The sequence below is a fragment of the Pleurodeles waltl genome, chromosome 3_1 (genome assembly GCF_031143425.1).
Source record: "Pleurodeles waltl isolate 20211129_DDA chromosome 3_1, aPleWal1.hap1.20221129, whole genome shotgun sequence".
Taxonomy (NCBI): Eukaryota; Metazoa; Chordata; class Amphibia; order Caudata; family Salamandridae; genus Pleurodeles; species Pleurodeles waltl.
This window is the reverse complement of record NC_090440.1, coordinates 1,697,104,696-1,697,129,132: the sequence shown is the minus strand read 5'-3', so window position 1 is coordinate 1,697,129,132 and position 24,437 is coordinate 1,697,104,696. Positions and strand designations below refer to the sequence as shown.

The following is a 24,437-nucleotide window of genomic DNA, read 5'->3' as shown; positions in this document are numbered from 1 at the left end:
ATCTCCACAACGCAAAAAAAGGGACTGACCACTTATGGCTCTAATGCCCGGATAAACTCCTATATATAATCATCCACCACTCAGAAAACGTAGATGTGACCGAAGAGGCCACGGGATCAGGGTCCCCAATGTCCCAGAAATCCTCTCCGGTGGGCGCAACGTGTTGTTATTTTTCTCAGCAACGCAAACTGCGCTCTCTCTAATGAGAGGCGCAGGTTCCTTCTGATCAAGGTGGACCCAAAATTATGTGGCCTTGCTATCACTGAGGCAGGTTCAATTGCCCAAGAAGGTATTTTCTGGGATATTTTTTTTATTAAGGAGCTCTTGTGTCCATCGACCTTTACCACCTTAGATAAAGAGCAGCCTTTCTTGAAGCAAATAATCAATCCAAAGGCTTTGGGCGAGGCAGGGAATGCTCGGCCAGCCAGTTCCACTATCAAGCCCAATCTAGAGGTCAAGGATGCAGGCGTGGCAGGACCATGCCAGATTTGGGGGGGGTTCTTTGCGGGGTTCTTCACCCCCAGAGGCTACACGCGCCACTGAGGATCCAGAGGCAGCTTCAGAGGGACAACCACAGAGCCCATAATAGTGAGTATTCACCCTTCTTCCTAGTCAAGAGTAGTCAAGAGTAGTAAGCAGGTTGGCAGGTTTTTCCCAGTTGGAGAGCAATGCCCTTGGATGTCTAGGTCCTGCAGAAGGTGCAGGTGTTTTCACAAAGTTTTCCGACTCCCCGATCCAATCCTTTCTTTCTAATACTAAAGCATGACTCCTACCTAGTGAATGCAAAGATAGCAGACCTTTTGGCCAGAGATGCCATTACTCCCACAATGTCTCATCCAGATGGATTCATAAGCAACGTGTTTCTGGTAGAAAAGAGGGATGGGGTCAGCGCCCTGTCATAAATCTCTGGGAGTTCAATGAGTGGCTGGTGTTCCGCAACTTTAAGATGGAGGGGATACACCTCCTAAAGGACATTCCTGGGGTCCAACAGCTGCCTGGTCTGCCTAGTTCTACAGGATGCCTATCCTCATTTACCTGCCAAATTTCAGATTGCTACAGTTCCAGAGGGGGCCCTCAGACATTCAAATTGACAATACCTCAATCTGGAGTATTGTGAGCACCTCAGTGCTTCACCAAGACCCTTAAGTCCATGATGGAAAACCTCAGGTTCAGGTGGCATTTGCTTGAAATTGTAGCAGGATGAGATTCTACTAATGGAAATTGTTGAGCATCTCCAATTGGTGGCAGACTTAAAGACCCTGGGGTTTGTTAACAACAAAACACAATCAGTCCTGTTTCCAACCCAGACACATTTTTAGGGATTGTGATCGATTCCACACAAGTGATCTTAAGTCCTCCATCGCAGAAAATTAGCAAGATCAAGCATGACATACACAAGATGCTCAACAAACCCAGCACATCCCTACACCAGATTGGATGGTGAAAGGAGGTCCACCTAGTGTGCAATCAGGCCATTTCCCGGGCCCACTTCATTACAGATCCTTGCAATGCCTAAATGATTCCCATCTTCGGAAGGGGTTCACATACTCAAAAGGTGGTCCCTCTTCAGACGAGGTCAAGGCAGAAACAGTTTGGTGATTTTCCCACTGGGAAGCTTCGAATGGGAGAGCAATATTTAACTTTCACTCTGATCTGGTTATAACATTGGATGCAAGAAAAAGGGCTGAGTGGCCAGGCGTGGAGAGTTCCACACAGGAAGAGAGTAGTTTGCTCAAGAGCAATGCTTACTTATCAATTGCCTAAAACTGCTTGCAGGGTCCTTCATGAAAAAGTGTTGGAAAAGCAGCACAATCCAATGTTGTGCCCCTCTATAGACAACATTGCAGCAGTTCTGTAAGGAAATGGCTCCCTGTTGCAATTACCTCCCACTTTTTGCCTGATACTGATGCTGACTTGACTGAGAAGTGTGCTGGGACCCTGCTAACCAGGCCCCAGCACCAGTGTTCTTTCACCTAAAATGTACCATTGTCTCCACAATTGGCACAACCCTGGCACCCAGGTAAGTCCCTTTTAACTGGTACCCCTGGTACCAAGGGCCCTGATGCCAGGGAAGGTCTCTAATGGCTGTAGCATGTCTTATGCCACCCTAGAGACCCCTCACTCAGCACAGACACACTGCTTGCCAGCTTCTGTATGCTGGTGGGGAGAAAATGACTAAGTCGACATGGCACTCCGCTCAGGGTGCCATGCCAACCTCACACTGCCTATGGCATAGGTAAGTCACCCCTCTAACAGGCCTTACAGCCCTAAGGCAGGGTGCACTATACCACAGGTGAGGGCATAGGTGCATGAGCACTATGCCCCTACAGTGTCTAAGCAAAACCTTAGACATTGTAAGGCAGGGTAGCCATGAGTATATGGTCTGGGAGTCTGTCAAAAACGAACTCCACAGCTCCATAATGGCTACACTTAATACTGGGAAGTTTGGTATCAAACTTCTCAGAATAATAAACCCACACTGATGCCAGTGTTGGATTTATTAAAAAATGCACACAGAGGGCATCTTAGAGATGCCCCCTGTATTTTACCCAATTGTTCAGTGCAGGACTGACTGGTCTGTGCCAGCCTGCTACTGAGAGACGAGTTTCTGACCCCATGTGGTGAGGGCCTTTGTGCTCTCTGAGGACAGAAACAAAAGCCTGCTCTGGGTGGAGGTGCTTCACACCTCCCCCCTGCAGGAACTGTAACACCTAGCAGTGAGCCTGAAAGGCTCAGGCTTCGTGTTACAATGCCCCAGGGCACTCCAGCTAGTGGAGATGCCCGCCCCCCTGGACACAGCCCCCACTTTTGGCGGCAAGTCCAGGAGAGATAATGAGAAAAACAAGGAGGAGTCACCCACCAGTCAGGACAGCCCCTAAGGTGTCCTGAGCTGAGGTGACCCCTGCCTTTAGAAATCCTCCATCTTGATTTTGGAGGATTCCCCCAATAGGAATAGGGATGTGCCCCCCTCCCCTCAGGGAGGAGGCACAAAGAGGGTGTAGCCACCCTCAAGGACAGTAGCCATTGGCTACTGCCCTCCCAGACCTAAACACACCCCTAAATCGAGTATTTAGGGGCTCCCAGAACCCAGCAAGATAGATTCCTGAAACCTAAGAAGAAGAGGACTGCTGAACTGACAAACCTGCAGAGAAGACGGAGACACCAACTGCTTTGGCCCCAGCTCTACCGGCCTGTCTCCCCACTTCTAAAGACACTGCTCCAGCGACGCGTTCCCAGGGTCCAGCAACCTCTGAAGCCTCAGAGGACTACCCTGCATCTAGAAGGACCAAGAAGTCCCGAGGACAGCGGCTCTGTTCCCCAAAGACTGCAACTTTGCAACAAAGAAGCAACTTTGAACCAACACACGTTTCCCGCCGGAAGCGTAAGACTTTGCACTCTGCACCCGATGCCCCCGGCTCGACTTGTGGAGAACAAACACCACAGGGAGGACTCCCCGGCGACTACGTGACCGTGAGTAGCCAGAGTTGACCCCCCTGAGCCCCCACAGCGACGCCTGCAGAGGGAATCCCGAGGCTCCCCCCTGACCGCGACTGCCTGCTTCAAAGACCCGACGCCTGGGAAAGACACTGCACCCGCAGCCCCCAGGACCTGAAGGATCCGACCTCCAGTGCAGGAGCGACCCCCCAGGTGGCCCTCTCCCTTGCCCAGGTGGTGGCTACCCCAAGGAGCCACCCCCTTGCCTGCATCACTGAAGAGACCCCTTGGTCTCCCATTGATTTCTATTGCGACCCCGACGCCTGTTTACACACTGCACCCGGCCGCCCCCGTGCTGCTGAGGGTGTATTTTTTGTGCTGACTTGTGTCCCCCCCGGTGCCCTACAAAACCCCCCTGGTCTGCCCTCCGAATACGCGGTTACTTACCTGTTTGCAGACTGGAACCGGGGCACCCCCTTCTCCATTGAAGCCTATGCGTTTTGGGCACCACTTTAACCTCTGCACCTGACCGGCCCTGAGCTGCTGGTGTGGTAACTTTGGGGTTGCTCTGAACCCCCAACGGTGGGCTACCTTGGACCCAAACTTCAACCCCGTAGGTGGTTTACTTACCTGCAAAAACTAACAAACATTTACCTCCCCCAGGAACTGTTGAAAATTGCAGTGTCTAGTTTTAAAATAGCTATATGTCATTTATGTGAAAACTGTATATGCTATTTTGCTAATTCAAAGTTCCTAAAGTTCCTACATGAAATACCTTTCATTTGAAGTATTACTTGTAAATCTTGAACCTGTGGTTCTTAAAATAAACTAAGAAAATATATTTTTCTATACAAAAACCTATTGGCCTGGAATTGTCTCTGAGTGTGTGTTCCTCATTTATTGCCTGTGTGTGTACAACAAATGCTTAACACTACTCCTCTGATAAGCCTACTGCTCGACCACACTACCACAAAATAGAGCATTAGAATTATCTCTTTTTGCCACTATCTTACCTCTAAGGGGAACCCTTGGACTCTGTGCATGCTATTTCTTACTTTGAAATAGTACATACAGATCCAACTTCCTACAAGTTCTATATATTGATCACCTAGGAGGGACGAGATCTCAAATCCACTCAGATCTAGCCGGATACTTCTGGGACTACTCCCAAGGGAACCAGATCTTTGTATCTCTGGAGTATCTGCCAGCAACATCCAATCAGGTCACAAACTGGTGCTCACAATACATGCAAGGTTCTAAGCTGACAGATCTTTTGCGTCACAATTGAATCACCAATTAGAAAGATACTTCAGCTGGAGCCGGGACCCACAAGTGGTGACAATGGACACCCTTCTCCCAGACTGGGCAATGGAAATAGGATACAAGTTCCCTCTTTTCTCCATATTAACACATCTCTCCACCCTGGTGTGGAGACGACCTGGTGGTGGTGACTCAGCTATGGAAATCTCAAGTCTGGTATCTAGTTCTGCTCAACTTTCTTTGGATTCTCCAAACCGTCATCCCCATTTGCAGATCTTTCTTGATTCGTCCAGGAAACCTCACAGAACCATTCTGGATGGTAGCTACATCCTATGGCATTGCAAATTACAGGGAAAGATGGAAAGCCCCATGTCTGTTCCTAACATAGAATGAAAAATGTCCTAGCTATTATAACAGTTTCAGTTCTACTGAAGACATGGAGGTGAGGATTAATTACCCCATCTGATGATCGGACATTTCGTCTTCCAACCCATAGACACTTGTATGAATAGATGCAGTGTTTGGGCGACTATCCATACAGGGTAGGTAATTCCGCTCAAATGAATTCAAATTAACGGTCATTGGTAAATTGCTCATGGATAATACCATATACATATGCTTTTTGGTGAAAGATTGTGCTGTTCTTTAAGTTGTGCTCAGGCAGTGAAGAGTTAGTAATTTACTTTTTGTGTAGGGACTGAAACGTCCGAACAGGAATGAGCCACAGAGGTGCATCAGCTTCTGTCACACAAAGAAAGGGGGAGAATGACAGGTGACAGAAGACTATGGGGAGCAGCATCCATTGTGATTAGTTCTGGCTTTAGTTCTGTCTCTTTCTAGATTGTTTATGGGAAATAGTTTTGATGATGTTTTAATGTGGCTGCTGAAAGAATAAAATGAAGGAAGTTCAGCATAATCCTTGCCTCCATGTCCTTAATAGTATTGTAATTTTCTGTTACGATAGCTGAGAAATTTTTCATTAAATTCACAGTGCAGGTAGATTCACACTCTGCACTGTGGGTGAAGCAATGCAGTTCAGTGAGCTGTTGGTTTTAAACAGCTCGCAAAATAGGACAAAGACCTACCAAAATGCTGTTGTGCTTATTACTTGCATAAAAGTAGTCACTTCCAACATCAAATCAGACTATATGAGGCCACTACACATATTGAAAAGAGTATGCTGATGGTTGAGAGCCAAATATCAGAATGACAAAGATTTAAAGCTGATTCGCCAAGGTAGCAATAAGTACTTTTTTTTCAAAAAATTACAAACGTTTGTTAGGGAATCACATTTATTTTCTCCTAATAGAAATGTTGTATTTGATAGCAAACTGTGTATTTTCAGGAACTGACAAGCTGATATTAAAATTACTGGATTTCTTCAAGGCATTTACATCAGATAGAAAAATGATAATCCATGCTGAGTTGGGAGAGACATATGCTGGTGTTGTTTACTTAGTGCCAGAGAGCACTTATTATAATGTGTGTGATTTTGTTGTTACTTGAAGGTTTTGTACTGAAATATACAGTGTTTTATGACACTGCAGATATTGCTCTCTGAGCATGTAGGATTGCTTTCACATCCTTGTTTATTTGAACCTTTGTTGGTCTCCTAAGTTAAGAGATCTACAGGTTTGATCTGCTAATTGGGCCTGTATAAAATAGGACTATGGTATAACTATGTTGTCTATGGCTTGAGGCGAAGATGTATGTTTCCTGCTTTTACAGTCCCCATCATACCCAATTCTCGCTACAGTTATGGCTGGTCTGTTCACTGTTAATTCTGAGATGCTCAGGAGACCACTACTATGATCAGGTCTGAAACTATTCTAATGTGATCCTGTAATAGTAGTTCTGAAGGATAGGGTCTCCTGACTGGAGGGAATTTTTAAACATCCTTCCAGATAATCCTCTAGAGCAGTGGTACGGTGATAAAATAAATATGACTGTGATAGCAGCTGTTAGCGCCTTAATGCAAGACAGCTGCAAGCGACTTTTTATTCAGTATCAAAAACATACCAGAACTTCCTAATAGCAGTTCTGAAAAACACTAGATATGGAATTTTGTCAAGTGAAACACAGGGGAAGGGTGCTTAGGTTCTTTAAGAATATCCATAAAGTATTGTGGCAAGTTTTGGGGCCATACTGTAATCAGGAGCCAGACTACTAAATTTGATAATGGTAGTTTGGAGTGATATTTGCAGCTAGTAACCACTGCTGTGTGTCTGATCTTTAAGAGATAAAGTCATCAATATCGTGCCTTTATGCATGTTGGGTGTGGGGTGCTGTACCTATATCAGAATCATTCTGAAAGTGAAAAATGGCAAGAATCACTTCAGGGGCAGCTTTACTGCCCCCGAGCTACAAAGGATTTAACGTAGTGCACTGCCTCTTTTGGCAACCCTGTACCTTAGAGCTGATAGATAAGGAGCGTTGTGTCCTCTCCAACTCAGGAAGGATGCATCTTCTCACTACTGCTGAGATGTAGCCTTCAACTGAAAGCATTCCTGTAAGCAAGCTCTGTGGTAAGCAACAACAAAGTAACGGCTCATCACTCGCTGAGTTAGCCCTCCTGGACATCATGGATGATTTCAGGCACTGCTTAGAAACTAAAAACTGAGTAGCACTTCTAACACTACAGATGACAATAGAGAAGACTCCTGATATGCAGTCAGATGCACAGGATCCCGTAGATTCCTTCATTTCTCTTGTAAAATGTCATTCCTCTTTCTATTGTGTTCACATTGGAACTCAGGCTGTGAATTATCTGTTCAAGGGTCGGTTTGGATGCCAATTGTTTTTTAGACAAGGTCTTTGTAAAGCATCAACTAAATAAAGATTTATTTTGTTGAGGACAGCTAATACTAATTTCAAATGTTTTGAAATGATTTAAGAAGTATATTTGAGCAGAGGAACTAGAAATTATTTGCAACAACTGAAATGTCAAACAATGTATTTTGAAGGTTCAGTTCCTCTGATGGAGTCAGAGGAAGATCCAATGAAAGGTTAGCATCCTGTACTTTTTGATTCTATTCTGTTTGTTTGCTTCCTTGGAAAATGAGCACCAGTCTGAACTCCAAATTTCGACCTTTCCTTATAACTGGAAAATAAAAGAGATAGATCCTGTTTTGATACAAGTGAACGGCCCTTACAGCTCATTTTAAAAGTAATAAATTAATGTCATTTTGCAGCTGCTGAAGATGGCAACTGCAAAGCTCATTTGGTGGAATGATTTGCTGCTTACAGCACTTCTTCTAAGTTGCCTCTTCCCATCTAATGGTGGTTTAGCTGATTTAGGTGCAGCTTTTGATGCTGTCAATAAGTGCCTGAACCCTTTGTTGATAAAAAACACTTATCTCCAGATCTGGATTCGTACCTGCAAATTCTGTTTTCTAGACCAGCAGTTCTGAAACTCTTCACTTTTATTTGATGGAGCACGTCTTTTGAATAGGCAACCAAAAGCACACAAGGTTAAAGACCAGTTAATGAAAGTTAGGGATTTCTAACTGAGGTTCTGTCCTTTTGGCTGCTAAAACAATACCCTCATTGAAGGTGAGAAATCCTTCCTTGAAAACTTTTTCCAGAGCTGGGTCATACACCTGTAACTTGAACAAAGCACTTGCTGCCTTCATGAATGTGGCAGATACGCCACATGTGTTTCTGCCTACTGTTTTCATTCGCTTTCTCTCCTTGTCAGGAGTGTTAGTAATAGTTGATGCTGACAAATGCCTTTTAAATACAGCTGAAACGATTAGTCTTGAGGGTTCATTCTTGGGAAGAGAGGGTTATGGTCTGGAACTTCATACTTTTTGAGCAGCTGGAATGTAGAATATTTGGTGGTGGCAAGTGTCAAAAAAAAATTCACTGCAAGGAAGATCCTGAATATTGGTATATGTTTTTAAGGGAATATAGTGTTACAAGGAGATCCGGATCATCATGGATGCATAAGGGTTCTTGAACATGGTAGGTTCGTATGGGGATACAAAATGCCATTTTGTCTTAAAAGAGTGCTGAAAAAGTCACCTCTGTTTCCAGATAGTAACATCCTTAGAAAGAGGCATCCTATGTGGTGGTGTTTATTGCAAAGTTGTATCTTGTACCACCTGTTTTTTCAAGCAGGAGGGAATTTACCCCTGAATGTGCTGAACCTAAAAGAAATTGGTCAGTGAGTATTGTATTTACAAGCCAATGTTTCAAAGGAGTTGGTGGTCTCAACGTTATTATCAACATAGGAAGAAGCATCCATGGTTTAATAGACTTCGGTGTCAACAAGGTCTTCAACGCTGATACATTTCCTGTTGACAATCATGTAGCCAGAACTGCTTGCCAAAATGCTTAATGCTGCAACAACAACAAAAATTGTGGAATCAGGAATCCCAGCGTGGACGCCATTTTTTTCTATTGACCATTTGTGGACACCATTTTTTTCTATTGACCATTTGTGTGTAATCGTTTGTACATACCTTTGAATCTATGAAGGTTTCAACTTCTGCACTTTAGTTGTATTCATTCTGCTGAAAAGTTAATTGTAGATGTGCTTATATAATGACCCCTAATGAAGACAGGGATGTTATGTACAATTCTGTTTGTGCTTCATGCTTTACATACAGCCTTTACTCTAATGAGGAGAAGCCTCAGTTTTTCTCTCTTGAAAATGAATGCGCTCTCTTTTAAAACAGGAGTAAAAACTCCCAGCCTCAGAATCTTACCTGGAGCACTAACTATATCTAGTCTCATAAAGTGATACTAGCCCATGTGACGTTTTTTACTGTACGAAATCTAACAGGGACCTGGAGAATTATTCACTATTTTATCTTGGCCTATCTATAAATACTATCTCATGCCTTATCCAAAAGGCCAGGGAATAAAAATTAAACGTATTACAAAAATAATAATTTAAATACATATCTGACCATATAACAAAAGGTCCAGGATCCCAATGTCTAAAAATCATTTGAGGTGGAGTGCTCTTCAGAAACCTATCTAAGGCAAGGTTTGTCCCAAAATGTAGACTGTAAAATGTTCAAAAGAGTTCATTTAAAACTACATTGCAGCATTTGAAATGTAAAAAAATAATTTTTTTTTAAAAAAGGAATGCAAAGGCCCTCTATCATTGAGAGGAAAAATGCAGCCTGATAGGCCGAAGTTATGAATCTCTGGGGGAAAAAGACTGCTGTGGCTTTAGGAGTCCGGGAGCTTCCACTACCCATGAAGAATCTCACTGGCAGCTGCCTCTCTCAAGCAGATGTTTTTTTGGTTTCTGAGAGAAGGATCCTAAAACACTGAGGTTTTTACCCTTCTGTTTGCCTGCTTTTTTCACCCTCAGAAAGCATTTTTTTATGTTTTACTCAACATCTTCCCATAATATCTACTGAGTGAAACTGTTTTTTGACACTAACTCATTTTTTTTTCTCCATGAAGTGCCCATCCTCTGGCAGAAAAAACACGCAGCCTCTGACCCACACAAAGTCTGTGTGTTATGCTTACCATTCGCCCATTCAAACAAGGGATTTGCAGATACTTGGGGGGGGGGAAAACACCGACACTCTCTTCGCGCCTTTTTCCCGTGGTGATTCCTATTTTTATTTTTTTAATTTACGTGGATAAATCCCTGTGCTCCTGCTCCTCTTCCCACCCTGCCTACCGGCATTTCACCACCTATAACTGCAGCTCTGGTTAATCAGGCGCAGCAATGGAGGCAGCAAAATGTCCGTCTGTAAAAAACAAAACAAATTTATGAAATATTTTAAAAAATGAAGCACTAATTCTGCATACCCAACCAAGGAATGTAAGGTGTGACTGAAAATGGGCAAAAGGACATTACAAGTGAAGAAAGACATGAAGGCAAAAGTAAGAGAGAAAAGAGTACAGAGTTGTGAAATAATCCAGCCAACCACAATCTCTCCTTCCCAAGGTGCCTACACATCAAAAAGACAAAAAAGATGAACATGATGTCAAGGCTGATAGTAACAATGACACTATGGTCAACAGTATACAGAGTTGATGTAAACCAATCTGCTTTTTTTTATTTTTATAGAAATGTGCTTTTTTTTTTATAGAAAGGGTCTTGAATTATGGATACTACAAGACCCTAATCTATCGGAAATGTAAACATTTTTTATGTCTGTAAGTAAAGAGAAATCGGATGGAAATTTAGCTGTCATGTTGGAAGGAACAAATAGGATGAATGAAATGAAAGGTGTTAAACTGTAGCAACATCATTAAATATTTCATAAGGTTTTCACTGAGTCCTATTAAACACCTTGTGTTCGCAGAACAGACTATAATGTACCGAATGCATTATTTGTACATACATACTTACAGGGTCCATTACAAAACTTTGGCCGTTTAAATACTATTTATTACAACTGCTGAGAGAGGAGATGGTGACATGACAGACAAATAAATTAGGGGAGTCCCTTCACACAACAACCAGGGAATATTGTTCGGAGTCAAGTACAACCTGTTTTCATGTTTATTGTGTACACTGAACAAGTAGGCCCAACCCTCTGCAGCACAAACCCTTTGGTTTCCAGTTTACCTGTACTATATAATGGATCTGTGAAGGTGGTTTGTCGGCAACTGAGAGAGAATCTGCATCCATGTGTATAAGTTGTCAAAACTTGAGCACTTGATTCATTATCGCAAAGCTTTTACCATTAGGGCGCATGCTCATAGCTTGCATTACTGACAATTATTCCAATATACAACGTGTACTTTTTTGCTCAAAATGTAACAATTCGAGGCTATTTATAATGTTCCCAAAATGCTCCTGGATCATATGCAAATATATGCAGAAGCCTGAAAACTAGATAGGTAATTGTTTGCATTAAATATGTGGGTGTGTACATGTGTGTGTACAAAACTTTGAAATATAAATTTTAATGTTAAAATAAAATATTTTGTTAAAAACCTTTTGGAATTTAAAAATAAATGTTACTTTGCTCTGTAAAACAAAATAGTAGAATTGTATAGATAACTTTTTAGTAATTGTTAATGCATATTAAATATAAATGAACATTTTATTTTTAAGAAATATTTGTTTCTACGTGGGTGATTTTAAATAGTCCTTTATAACATCCTGCCCACTGTGTGTAATGTTCCACGGTTCCGAAGGCATCCATGTTTATGTATCTCAGCCTGTACTGCATAAGCCTCCACTGTACATAATCTCATGTTGACCAGTATGTAGCCTTAAATGTGATCTTAGTCGCTTCTTTAAGTATTATTCCCTATATTATGTTGTGCTGTAGATTTAATTTATAGGTTCTCATATTCACATTATGTTCTTCGACACTTTTCAGAGCACAAGACTGATAGGGTCCTGGCTGCAGTAACCCCTTTACGCAATGTGTCGTCATGACCCTGTGTTTAATTCCAATAAGACAATTAAAACATTTACTGTATCTGGTAATGGCTTCGCTAGTGCTTGAAAGGGTGGTATCGTTAATGCACACTCCCTAACGATCCATGTCAGTACATCTTCTCGCACAGAGCATCATTACTGAAACACTAGACAGCACACTGCACGGGGGTGACCCTGATAAACTAAACCTGCCATGTGGGATCCCTACCACCCTGTGTGCTGCGCTCTTACCAGAAGTGGGGGTCGTTGGACATGCAGTGGCTCAGATTGCGGTGGGCCAAGGCTTTCTTTTTATTGAGAACAAACTCCTGCAACTTCATCTTCACCTCGGTGCTGGCCACGGCACCTGGAAGAGAACGTGCTTGGAATTAGCTAAATATTGCAATCACAGGGCACAAAGCATGAGACGCGCCTTCTATTCATAAACTCTAATTCACTGCAGCCGGACGGTAACGGTGGGCACAGCAGCAAGAATGACCTGAATTCAACAGCTCATTCCAAAGATAAATGAGGCCTGCGAGGTAGGCACAGCCTGAGCCTGCCCAAGCTCTTCAGCGGACAGCAGTGCGAGTCTGAAAGAGCAGACTGAGCAGATTACACGGAGCCCTGCCTGGAGTCTTTGAAGGACCATAAACCAGAAGGCTGGATTTGCTGTGTCTTCTAGGACATACATATTTCACTCACTCTCTTTCCCCTTTTCCTTGTTCTTCAGTTGGATCAGCTTTTGTTCTCTCTGCTGCTTCTCCATTTCTTGTTCCTGACGGTGCTGCTCGAGCTTCCGCTGATGCTCCAACAGTTCCTGCTGGTGCTTCATGGCAAGAATTTCCTGCTGCTGCTGTGAATGGGACAAGAGAAGCAGTTGTTAGCACAGTCAGCAAGGTCCAAGACACAAACATGATTTGGGAAGCTATCGAGAGAACTCTTCATTATTTTCTGTTTACTGATGGATTATTAATTAACCCCAAGCTTGTATATCCACATTATTCAGTAAAATACTTCAGCTATTACTGCCATTAAAAACGTATGCATGGGTAGTCGTGCCTTGTTTCTGATGGCTCCCTCTGTGGCGAATAGATTCAATGCAATATAGGTCATTCAATAATAGATAGCACGGCAAAATAGTACATTTCATAATAAAATACCTATGCCCCTGTAAGCGATAAACAGTTCAAACTTTGAGTGGAAAATATATTCCAGTTTCATTCAAGGATACCCGGGGGGAGACCAAAACTTACTTTAGTCACATTCTGCGAGTTGTACAACAGATGAAGACAGACTCTGCCAACGCACACCCTGCAACAAGGACCATACCTACACAGTATTGTGTTAAAAATGTACTTGGTGTACTTAGCATCCGTGTTGTTATTTAGTTTTGCAATAATAATTTTTTTAGGAGAGTGGCTGGCTAGGAGGTTTCTCCCTTCTACCCTACTTTTGTTTGAAGTGTAAGGAAGGTAATTAAGTCTCACAACAACGACCCCATTCCTTTTTTAGGCATTTAAAAAAATATATATATATTTTACTCTCAAACTTTTCTCTTTGCTCTTCTGTTGCAAATGTGCCTTTTGCGCCTATCTTAGTTTGCTGGCAACAATGGCATTGGGCTTAGGCTGTTGAATTACGGCTGCTGTAGGGGCATGAAAATATGCATGTGAAAACACTTGACATTTCTTAGGTTGATGCTTTTCAGATGTGTTACTTTTGCGGTAATTTCATATGGTTTAGGAAAAAAATCCCTTTGAAGCTTTACTCAGAAGTGACAGATACTATCGGCGTTTGCCTAACATGACAGGCGAGTGGTCTGCAGCAGTCATACTTTCCAGCAAAGTCGAAGGATCTGTATGCTTTCATGGACGGTTGATGTCACAAACAGGGTCCTTACCTTACATTAAAATAATTCATTCAAGGACCCTTTTTTGAGGGAAATGCAAACCCATGTGTCAACTCCAAAGACAAGTAAGGTGACTTTTTGCCTGAGAGGGAGGGTAGGGATCTTATGAGAGGCATGACCTACGGATAAGGCAAGCTCAAGCTTGTACTTAGTGGTGGTCACCACTTATCGCCTGAGTGAACAGCAGATTTGGACACCAACTTAACTCCGCTGATATTCAGCTAAATTCAGAGAAACGATTCATTTCAGAGCTCTGAGATTCTGGAGCTAAAGTCTGAATTATCAAAGCACCACGATGCGTTATTGACAGATACCACAGCAAGATTGCTTCACTCCTCAAAGTCATTTGCTTTTAACATGATCTTACCTCCACAATATCCTTAATTAATGTTTTGACAAAGTTGATTAGCAATAATATGGAATTTCTGCAAGTGATGGGATTAGATATGCTCCCACAAAGCAAGGATTGGAATCCGGATCTGCAGCAAAAGTGCCAGACCGAATCAGGCCAAGAGAATAGTGAACAACAAGGAGTGCGAGGTATCCCCTAAAGACCAGAAGTTCTGTTCAAATTGACCCCGATGTACTAAAGGATGCCAAAAATGACAGTCACAAGGTGGGAAAACGGCAATAGATCTGCCGTTATCAACCTGAATGACGCCCAAAGCTGCAGCTGGTGGTGGCACGAACAGCTGCAATATAGTAGGATTCTAAAACGACAATACAACTTTAACAAAATGAAAGCCCAGTCTCCTGATTATGTCCGAATGAAAATGTCACTTACCCAGTGTACATCTGTTCGTGGCATCAGTCGCAGTAGATTCGCATGTTCTGCAATAGCTCGCCATCTGGTGTTGGGTCGGAGTGTTACAAGTTGTTTTTCTTCGAAGAAGTCTTTCGAGTCACGGGACCGAGTGACTCCTCCTTTTGTCTCCATTGCGCATGGGTGTCGACTCCATCGTCGATTGTTTTTCCCCGCAGAGGGTGAGGTAGGAGTTGAATTGTAGTAATAGTGCCCATGCAATGGAGTGACTAAGTATGCACCTATTTAAGGTTGAGATGATACATATATAAATAATTGAAGGTAACTTCCAAACTGCTACAGGCTCCCGGGGAGGCGGGTGGGCACATGCGAATCTACTGCGACTGATGCCACGAACAGATGTACACTGGGTAAGTGACATTTTCAGTTCGATGGCATCTGTCGCTGTAGATACGCATGTTCTGCATAGACTAGTAAGCAGTTATTTCCCCAAAAAGCGGTGGATCAGCCTGTAGGAGTGGAAGTAGTCTGAAATAATGTTCTTAATACGGCTTGACCTACTGTGGCTTGTTGTGCGGATAACACGTCTACACAGTAGTGCTTGGTGAATGTGTGAGGCGTAGACCATGTGGCTGCCTTACATATTTCTTGCATTGGGATGTTTCCTAGAAAGGCCATGGTAGCACCTTTCTTTCTGGTTGAATGTGCCCTTGGTGTAATGGGCAGCTGTCGTTTAGCTTTAAGGTAGCAGATTTGGATGCATTTAACTATCCATCTGGCTATACCTTGTTTTGAAATTGGGTTTCCTGCATGAGGTTTTTGAAATGCAATAAAGAGTTGTTTAGTCTTTCTGATGTTTTTTGTTCTGTCAATGTAATACATCAATGCTCTTTTGACATCTAATGTATGTAGTGCCCTTTCAGCTACGGTATCTGGCTGTGGAAAGAACACTGGAAGTTCCACTGTTTGATTTAGATGGAACGGTGAAATAACCTTTGGCAAAAATTTAGGATTGGTCCTTAGGACGACTTTATTTTTGTGTAGTTGTATAAAAGGTTCCTGTATTGTAAACGCCTGAATCTCGCTTACTCTTCTTAGGGAAGTAATGGCGATGAGAAATGCCACCTTCCAGGTTAGGAACTGTATGTCGCAGGAGTGCATGGGTTCAAAAGGTGGACCCATAAGTCTAGTTAGGACAACATTTAGGTTCCATGAAGGAACAGGTGGTGTTCTTGGTGGTATAATTCTCCTAAGGCCCTCCATGAATGCTTTAATGACTGGTATCTTATATAGGGAAGTTGAATAGGTTGTCTGCAGGTATGCAGATATTGCTGCAAGGTGTATTTTAATGGAAGAGAAAGCTAGGTTAGATTTTTGTAAGTGAAGCAAGTAACCCACTACATGTTCTGGAGTTGTGTGTAATGGTTGTATTTGATTAATATGGCAGTAGCAAACAAACCTCTTCCATTTACTTGCATAGCAGTGCCTGGTGGATGGCCTTCTGGCTTGTTTTATGACTTCCATACATTCTTGGGTAAGTTGTAAGTGCCCGAATTCTAGGATTTCAGGAGCCAGATTGCTAGATTCAGCGATGCTGGATCTGGGTGTCTGATCTTTTGGTTGTGCTGTGTCAACAGATCTGGCCTGTTGGGCAATTTGATGCAGGGTACCACTGATAGGTCTAGCAGCGTTGTGTACCAGGGTTGCCTTGCCCAAGTTGGTGCTATTAATATGAGTTTGAGTTTGCTTTGACTGAGTTTGTTTACCAGGTAAGGAAGGAGAGGGAGAGGAGGAAAAGCGTAAGCAAATATCCCTGACCAGTTCATCCATAGGGCATTGCCTTGGGATTGTTCGTGTGGGTATCTGGATGCGAAGTTTTGGCATTTTGCGTTCTCCCTTGTCGCAAACAAGTCTATCTGAGGTGTTCCCCAGAGTTTGAAATAAGTGTTCAGAATTTGGGGGTGAATTTCCCATTCGTGGACCTGTTGGTGATCTCGAGAGAGATTGTCTGCGAGTTGATTTTGGATCCCTGGTATAAACTGTGCTATTAGGCGAATTTGGTTGTGAATTGCCCAATGCCAAATATTTTGTGCTAGCAGGCTTAACTGCGTGGAGTGCGTCCCCCCCTGCTTGTTTAGATAATACATTGTTGTCATGTTGTCTGTTTTGACGAGAATGTATTTGTGAACTATTATTGGTTGGAAAGCTTTTAGTGCTTGAAAAACTGCTAGAAGTTCTAGGTGATTGATATGCAGTTTTGTTTGATGTACGTTCCATTGTCCTTGTATGCTGTGTTGATCGAGGTGTGCTCCCCACCCTGTCATGGAAGCATCTGTTGTTATTACGTATTGTGGCACTGGGTCTTGGAAAGGCCGCCCCTTGTTTAAATTTATGTTGTTCCACCACAGAAGCGAGAGGTAAGTTTGGCGGTCTATTAACACCAGATCTAGAAGGTGACCCTGTGCTTGAGACCACTGTGATGCTAGGCATTGTTGTAAGGGCCTCATGTGCAGTCTTGCGTTTGGGACAATGGCTATGCATGAAGACATCATGCCTAGGAGTTGTAATACCATCTTTGCTTGTATCTTTTGTGTTGGATACATGCGTTGTATGATGGTGTTGAAATTTAGAATTCTTTGTGGACTTGGAGTGGCTACTCCCTTTGATGTGTCTATTATGGCTCCTAGGTATTGTTGTACCTTGCGCGGCAGAATGTTGGATTTTGTAAAGTTGACGGTGAACCCGAGTTTGAAGAGGGTTTGTATGATCTGATTTGTGTGATTTGAGCACTCTATGAACGAATGTGCCTTGATTAGCCAGTCGTCCAAATATGGGAACACATGTATTTGCTGCCTTCTTATGTGTGCAGCGACTACCGCTAGGCATTTGGTAAAGACTCTTGGTGCGGTTGTTAATCCGAAAGGCAGTACCTTGAATTGGTAATGTATTCCTTTGAATACAAACCTTAGGTATTTCCTGTGCGATGGGTGTATTGGTATATGGAAATAAGCGTCCTTGAGGTCTAAAGTTGCCATGTAGTCGTGTAGTTTTAGCAATGGCAATACTTCTTGTAGTGTGACCATGTGGAAGTGGTCCGATTTGATGAAAGTGTTCACTACTCTGAGGTCTAGGATTGGTCTCAGCGTTTTGTCCTTCTTTGGTATCAGAAAGTACAGTGAGTAAACTCCTGTGTTTATTTGTGTGTTTGGCACTAATTCGATTGCATTCTTTTGCAATAGTGCCTGCACTTCTATCTCCAGGAGATTGGAATGGTGTGTTGTTAAATTTTGTGCTTTTGGTGGTATGTTTGGAGGGAATTGTAGAAATTCTATGCAATAACCATGGTGGATAACTGCTAGAACCCAAGTGTCTGTAGTGATTTCCTCCCATGCTTTGTAATAATGACCTATTCTTCCCCCCACTGGTGTTGTGTGGAGGGGGTGAGTGACATGTGAGTCACTGTTTAGTAGTAGGGGTTTTGGGGCTTTGAAATCTTCCTCTATTTCTAGGGAATTGCCCTCCTCTATATTGTCCCCGAAAACCTCCTCTATACTGTCCCTGGTAACTGGACGGTGTTGCTTGTGAGGTGCTGGCTTGTGTGCTCTGACCCCGAAACCCCCCTCGAAAGGGCGTTTTACGGAAGGTGCTGTAATTCCCTCTGCTCTGCGGGGAGTAGAGTGCGCCCATGGCTTTGGCAGTGTCCGTATCTTTTTTGAGTTTCTCAATCGCTGTGTCCACTTCTGGACCGAACAGTTCTTTTTCATTAAAAGGCATATTGAGAACTGCTTGTTGAATCTCTGGTTTAAATCCAGACGTTCGGAGCCATGCATGCCTTCTGATAGTTACAGATGTATTAATTGTCCGTGCAGCTGTATCTGCAGCGTCCATGGAGGAGCGGATCTGGTTGTTGGAAATGGCCTGTCCCTCCTCAACCACTTGTCTTGCCCTATTTTGTAAGTCCTTGGGCAGATGTTCAATGAGATGTTGCATCTCGTCCCAGTGGGCTCTGTCATAGCGCGCAAGTAGTGCCTGGGAGTTCGCGATGCGCCACTGGTTTGCAGCTTGTGCTGCGACTCTTTTACCAGCTGCATCGAACTTGCGGCTTTCTGTATCTGGGGGTGGTGCATCTCCAGATGTGTGAGAGTTGGCCCTCTTCCTTGCTGCTCCTACAACGACAGAGTCTGGTGGCAGCTGTGTAGTGATGAAAACCGGGTCTGTAGGAGGCGCCTTATACTTTTTTTCCACCCTTGGTGTGATTGCCCTACTTTTGACCGGCTCCTTAAAGATGTCTTTTGCGTGCCGGAGCATACCAGGGAGCATAGGCAGGCTTTGGTACGAGCTGTGGGTGGAGGAGAGTGTGTTGAATAAAAAATCATCCTCGACCTGTTCTGAGTGGAGGCTTACGTTGTGAAATTGTGCTGCTCTAGCCACCACTTGAGAATACGCGGTGCTGTCCTCTGGTGGAGATGGCTTCGTAGGGTATGCCTCCGGACTATTATCTGACACTGGGGCGTCGTATAGGTCCCATGCGTCCTGATCTTGGTCACCCTGGCTCATGGTGGTGTGAGCTGGGGAGAGTGATGGAGTTTGTGCTGGTGAGACGTTAATCACGGGCTGAGGAGAGGGTGGTGGGGTAACTCTTTTCACCACCTTTGGTTGTGGTGTCTGTTCAGTCTGGAACTCCAACCTTCTCTTTCTCCTAATAGGGGGAAGGGTGCTTATTTTTCCTGTCCCCTGCTGTATGAAGATACGCTTTTGCGTATGGTCCACATCAGTTGCTTGTAGCTCTTCCTCAAACCTATGCTTTAGCATTTGGGAGGTTAGCGAGTGCTCTTCTGTATAAGAGCCTGGAGCTGGGTCGCTTGCAGTTTGTTTCGGCATCGAAACCCTGTCTGCGTGTTTTTTCGGCTCCGAGGTGACTTTTTTCTTTTTCGGGGCCGAAACCTCTCGGCGTCGATCTGCTTCGGTGCCGCTGTCTCGGCGTCGAGCCGTGTCCACACCGGCATCTCGGTGTCGAGGCTTGTCTCCAGCACTTTCTCGGTCCCGAGAAGGCTGCGTGCCGGTGTCTCGACCGGAGTCGGACGACCTCGGCACTGTTTGGACCTTTTTCGGTGCCGACGGTCGGTCACCGAATTTATGGGTGGAGCCATGGCCGGATGGCAGTGGCGTCCCCTGGGCCTTGTAAATGTGTCTCTGTGTGGTTTTCGACGTCTTACTCACGGTTTGTGTATCGTCGAATCCTTCGGAGTCTGAGTCTTGGATCGAGAAGGTACCTTCTTCATCCTGTTCCTCGAACTCTTGTTGGGCTGTCGGTGCGGACGCCATCTGAAGTCTTCTGGCTCGACGGTCTCGGAGTGTTTTTCGGGACCGGAACGCACGACAGGCCTCGCAGGTGTCTTCGCTGTGCTCAGGTGACAGGCACAGGTTGCAGACCAAGTGTTGGTCTGTGTAGGGGTATTTATTGTGGCATTTGGGGCAGAAACGGAATGGGGTCCGTTCCATCGGCGTTCTTCAGCACGCGGTCGGGCCGACCAGGCCCCGACGGGGGATCGAAAAACTACCCTGAAGGGCACCGGAGCTCTTCGATCTTCGATGCGGTGTGGAATCTAAGTACGCCGATCCCGAACGCAACAATACCGACGAAAATCTTCCGAAATTAGCTAATTTTCCGTTCCGAAACTCGGAGCGACAGGAACACGTCCGAACCCGATGGCGTAAAAAAAACAATCGACGATGGAGTCGACACCCATGCGCAATGGAGACAAAAGGAGGAGTCACTCGGTCCCGTGACTCGAAAGACTTCTTCGAAGAAAAACAACTTGTAACAATCCGACCCAACACCAGATGGCGAGCTATTGCAGAACATGCGTATCTACAGCGACAGATGCCATCGAACAAACCCATTCTGTTGAGAACATACAGTGCAAAGCCAATTGGATGAAATCTTGCCCTGAATACTGCTGGACTGCAATCAAAGCTTGAGGATAGTAACTGGGTGGCATTTGTAAGTTACAAAGAGGTTTGTTGTTTTCAGGAGACATGGGCTGCGGACAGCCCTATAGCTGTATCCGTACCCCTGTCTACATGGGCTTCGCCATTGAGGCAACCAGACCTAGCAAAGGGAGAGCAACTGGAGGGATCGCCATTTGGATTTGATTACATAGAAACAAAAGTCTCAACATCTACGACCCCACTATGTATGCTTCACGCAAGATTGCCCAGGGTTCACGAGAAAATGTATATCTTAATAGACGCTTTAAGCATTTAGTTGAAACCAAAACAGTAGGGAAAACCTGTGGACCAACCAGCGATATTAAAATAAGTTATTTATGGAATAAAGGCCAAGGTGAGCACCAGTGGCAAGCACTATTTGATAGTATGAGGAGACTTCAATATCCATCTGCCCGAATGTATATGGGACAAGACCGCAAGCGAAGGAGGCAGCTCTATTTCACTCAGCAGACACAGAAAAGCCAGACCTTTTGTTAACTTCATATCTGATCTAAACCTAAGCTTCCTGAATGGCTGAACCATCTCAGACAGTCTAGCGGCCCCTTGATTTCAAAGCAGCAAGCAAAGCAGTCTAATCGGTTATGCACTCTCCCAAATGATGTATGGCAGCTGGCGATGGACATGCGAGTAATCCAGTGGCCTGGAACCGATAACAATCCCTTATGTTTTAGATGTGGAACTGTGGCTGGATCTGGAAGCTGTACTCATTTTTTCATCAGTATTGTCCCAGATAATCGTAGGAGAGTGGTAAAATGGCATGCAAAAACCTTCCTAGAAGACCAGAATATGTTGATGGAATCGATAGAATGACTTGTTGAACCTGCAAGCTGCCAAGAATGATGACCATACTGTTGTACTAGAAAGCTACACTGCTACATCAAGTGACCTTACATGATTTTGGTCAACTTTGCCAGGAGTCAGGTACAGCGGTGGAATAAAAAACACAACGCTTAGTGGTATGACAAGGAGTGTAGGCTTCACAAGCTAGAAGTTCACCAATGTATCAGCACCGGTACTGGTCACCAACAAATTAGTTAATATTTAAGCCCGCAAGAAGCAGATATAAAGCCCTACTGAGGAAGAAGAGATTAAAGTACCGGCAAAGAAAGACCTGATTAAGACAGCGTAAGAGAAAAATAGTAGATACTTCTGGAGGGAAATTGTTAGAGTATTAGGGACGGTCCATATATCCTAGATCATCATATCTGCGCACAGACCTGGGGGGACCACTACAAGGGTATGTATTATAGCAGCAACTATTTATCACAACCACAAGAGTCCACCAATCCTGTACTAAGTGAAGAACTCAACATTTTATGCCTGGACCTAGAAAGCCCGATTCTAGAGCAAAAGCCCAACAAAGCTCCAGGCCCTGACCACATTCCAGTAAATAAGTACCGCTTTGACCTTAAGGTTTGGTCAATGGTCCTGTCCAAGATACACAATACAGCTTTGGGAAAAAATATATTCCCCCTTCATGGGGATCTGCCATTATAGTATCCTTTCACAAAAAAAGAAGTAAGCTGCTACCCAGTAATTATAGGCCTACTTCATTATTGGACAGTACCAGAAAAAAGTTTGGGGTGTCCTTTTAAGCAGATTGGAGGCCTGGGCAGAAAAAAGGAAAATGTTATCCAGTAAGCATCTGTTTGTGGCATGTAGCACTGTAGATTCACATGCTCTGCATAATCGTACCATCTAGAGTTGGGTCCGGAGTGGTGCAAGTTGTTTTTCTTTGAAGAAACATTTCGAGTCACGGGATTGAGTGACGACTCCTCTCGGTAATACTGCGCATGGGCATCAACTCCTTTTGAAGGTTATTTTCCCCACAGGCAGGTGTGAAAGGAGCATATGAAAAAAAAAAATAGAAAAAGAGATGTCCATGCAAACTGTAAATACATATGTACAAATATAACGTAACTGCAACAACGACAGGCGTCTGGGGAGGAGGGAGGGCACATGTGAATTTACAGCACTACATGCCACGAACAGAAGCTTACTGGGTAAGTAACATTTTCCACTCTATGGCTTGTGTAGCTGTAGATACACATGCTGTGCACAGACTGTAAAGAAGTCCTTCCTTAGAAGCAGTGGCTAGCCTGTAGGAGTTGCAGTAGATTGGAAAAGTGTATGTAGAACAGCCTGACCTACATTGTCTGTTGACATGCCAGAACATCCACACAAGTAGTGTATTGTGAAAGTATGTGGTGTGGATCATGTAGCTGCCTCAGATATGACAGCTAAAGGGATATTACATAGAAAAGCTAGAGTAGCACCCTTTTTCCTAATAGAGTGTGCTCTAGGGGTAACAGGCAAAGGCCTCCTAGCTTTGAAATAACAAGTTTGTATACATTTGACTACTTATCTAGCTATGACTGATTTTGATATTGGGTTGCCTTTATGAGGTGGTAAAAAAGCTATAAGGAGGTGCTTTGTTTTCCTAAAGTCTTTGATTCTATCAATATAGCACATGAGTGCTCTTTTGACATCTTGGGTGTGAAGGGCCCTTTCTGCAACAGAGACTAGTTGCGGAAAGAAGAATGGCAGTTCAATGGACACGTTAATGTGAAACTGGGAAACCACTTTAGGGAGAAACTCGGGATTAGAGCGAAGAACTACTTTATCCCTATGAATTTGGAAGAAAGGTTCTTCCAAGGATAGTGCCTGGAGCCCACTAACACGCCTGAGTGAAGTGATGACAACTAGGAAAGCAACTTTGCATGAATTAAATTGAAGCGGACATGACTGAAGTGGTTCAAATGGTGGACCCATGAGTCTTGCAAGGACAATGTTAAGGTTCAAGGATGGGACTGGGATACCCTGGTGGGAATGACACATTTGAGTCCATCCATAAAATCCTTTATGATAGGAATTTTGAATAAAGAAATATGCTGTCTGTTTTGCAGATGTGCAGCTATAGCGCGAGATGTAGACGAATGGAAGTGTAGGTGAGATTTGCTTCTGAAAGTGAAGCAGATAGCAAACAATTTCTTGTACTGTGGCTTTCATTGGATTAATTTTCTTAGATCTGCAGTAGCAAACAAGGCGTTTTCACTTTGCAGCATAACAGACTTTAGCACTGGGTTTACATGCTTCTTTGAGAATGTCCATACATACTGCGAGCAAGTCCAAGTAGCCACACTTTATAACTTCAGGAGACATATCGCAAGGTTGAGTGACTTGGGGTCTGGATGTCTGATCTGTCCGTGGTTCGGGGAGAGAAGGTCTGGCCTGTTGGGGAGCTTCTCGTGTGGGACTACTGAAAGATCTACTAGTGCAGCGAACCAAGACTGGCGTGCACAGATGGGAGCCACAAGGATCACGGTGAGAGATGTTTGCCTAATCTTTCGAACCAAAAATGGAATGAGAGGGAGGCAAATATCCTTGACCAACTCATCCATATAGCATTGTCCTTGGAAAGTGGGTGTGGATACCTTGAGGCAAACCCTGGGCATTTTCCGTTTTCCGCTGTGACAAAGAGGTCTATGTGAGGAGTCCCCCACATTTTGAAGTATGACTTGAGGACTTGTGGGTGGAGTTCCCTCTCGTGGACTTGTTGCTGCATCCTGCAAAGTTGCTGTCTGTCCCCGGAAGGTACTCTGCAACAGGTGAATGCTGTGGTGAAGAGCCCAATTCCAGTTTGTGTGAGAGAGGTGTGATAGTTGTAAAGACTGTAATCCCCCTGTTTTTGTAAATAATACATGGCTGTT

At 43.9% G+C, this 24,437-nt stretch overlaps 1 protein-coding gene across 11 annotated transcripts in view; it reads right to left on the bottom strand.

Annotated features, from left to right (window-relative positions):
• The window catches only part of HDAC4 (histone deacetylase 4), a 1,159,747-nt gene that overhangs the window by 513,497 nt on the left and 621,813 nt on the right, over positions 1-24,437 (bottom strand). For all 11 annotated transcript variants that reach the window (XM_069225509.1, XM_069225507.1, XM_069225510.1 and 8 more), the window contains 2 exons: positions 12,746-12,896; positions 12,293-12,407 (listed from right to left, as the gene is read on the bottom strand). In XM_069225509.1, the coding sequence (XP_069081610.1) occupies positions 12,293-12,407; positions 12,746-12,896 (266 nt within the window). The remainder of the gene's footprint in view (positions 1-12,292; positions 12,408-12,745; positions 12,897-24,437) is intronic.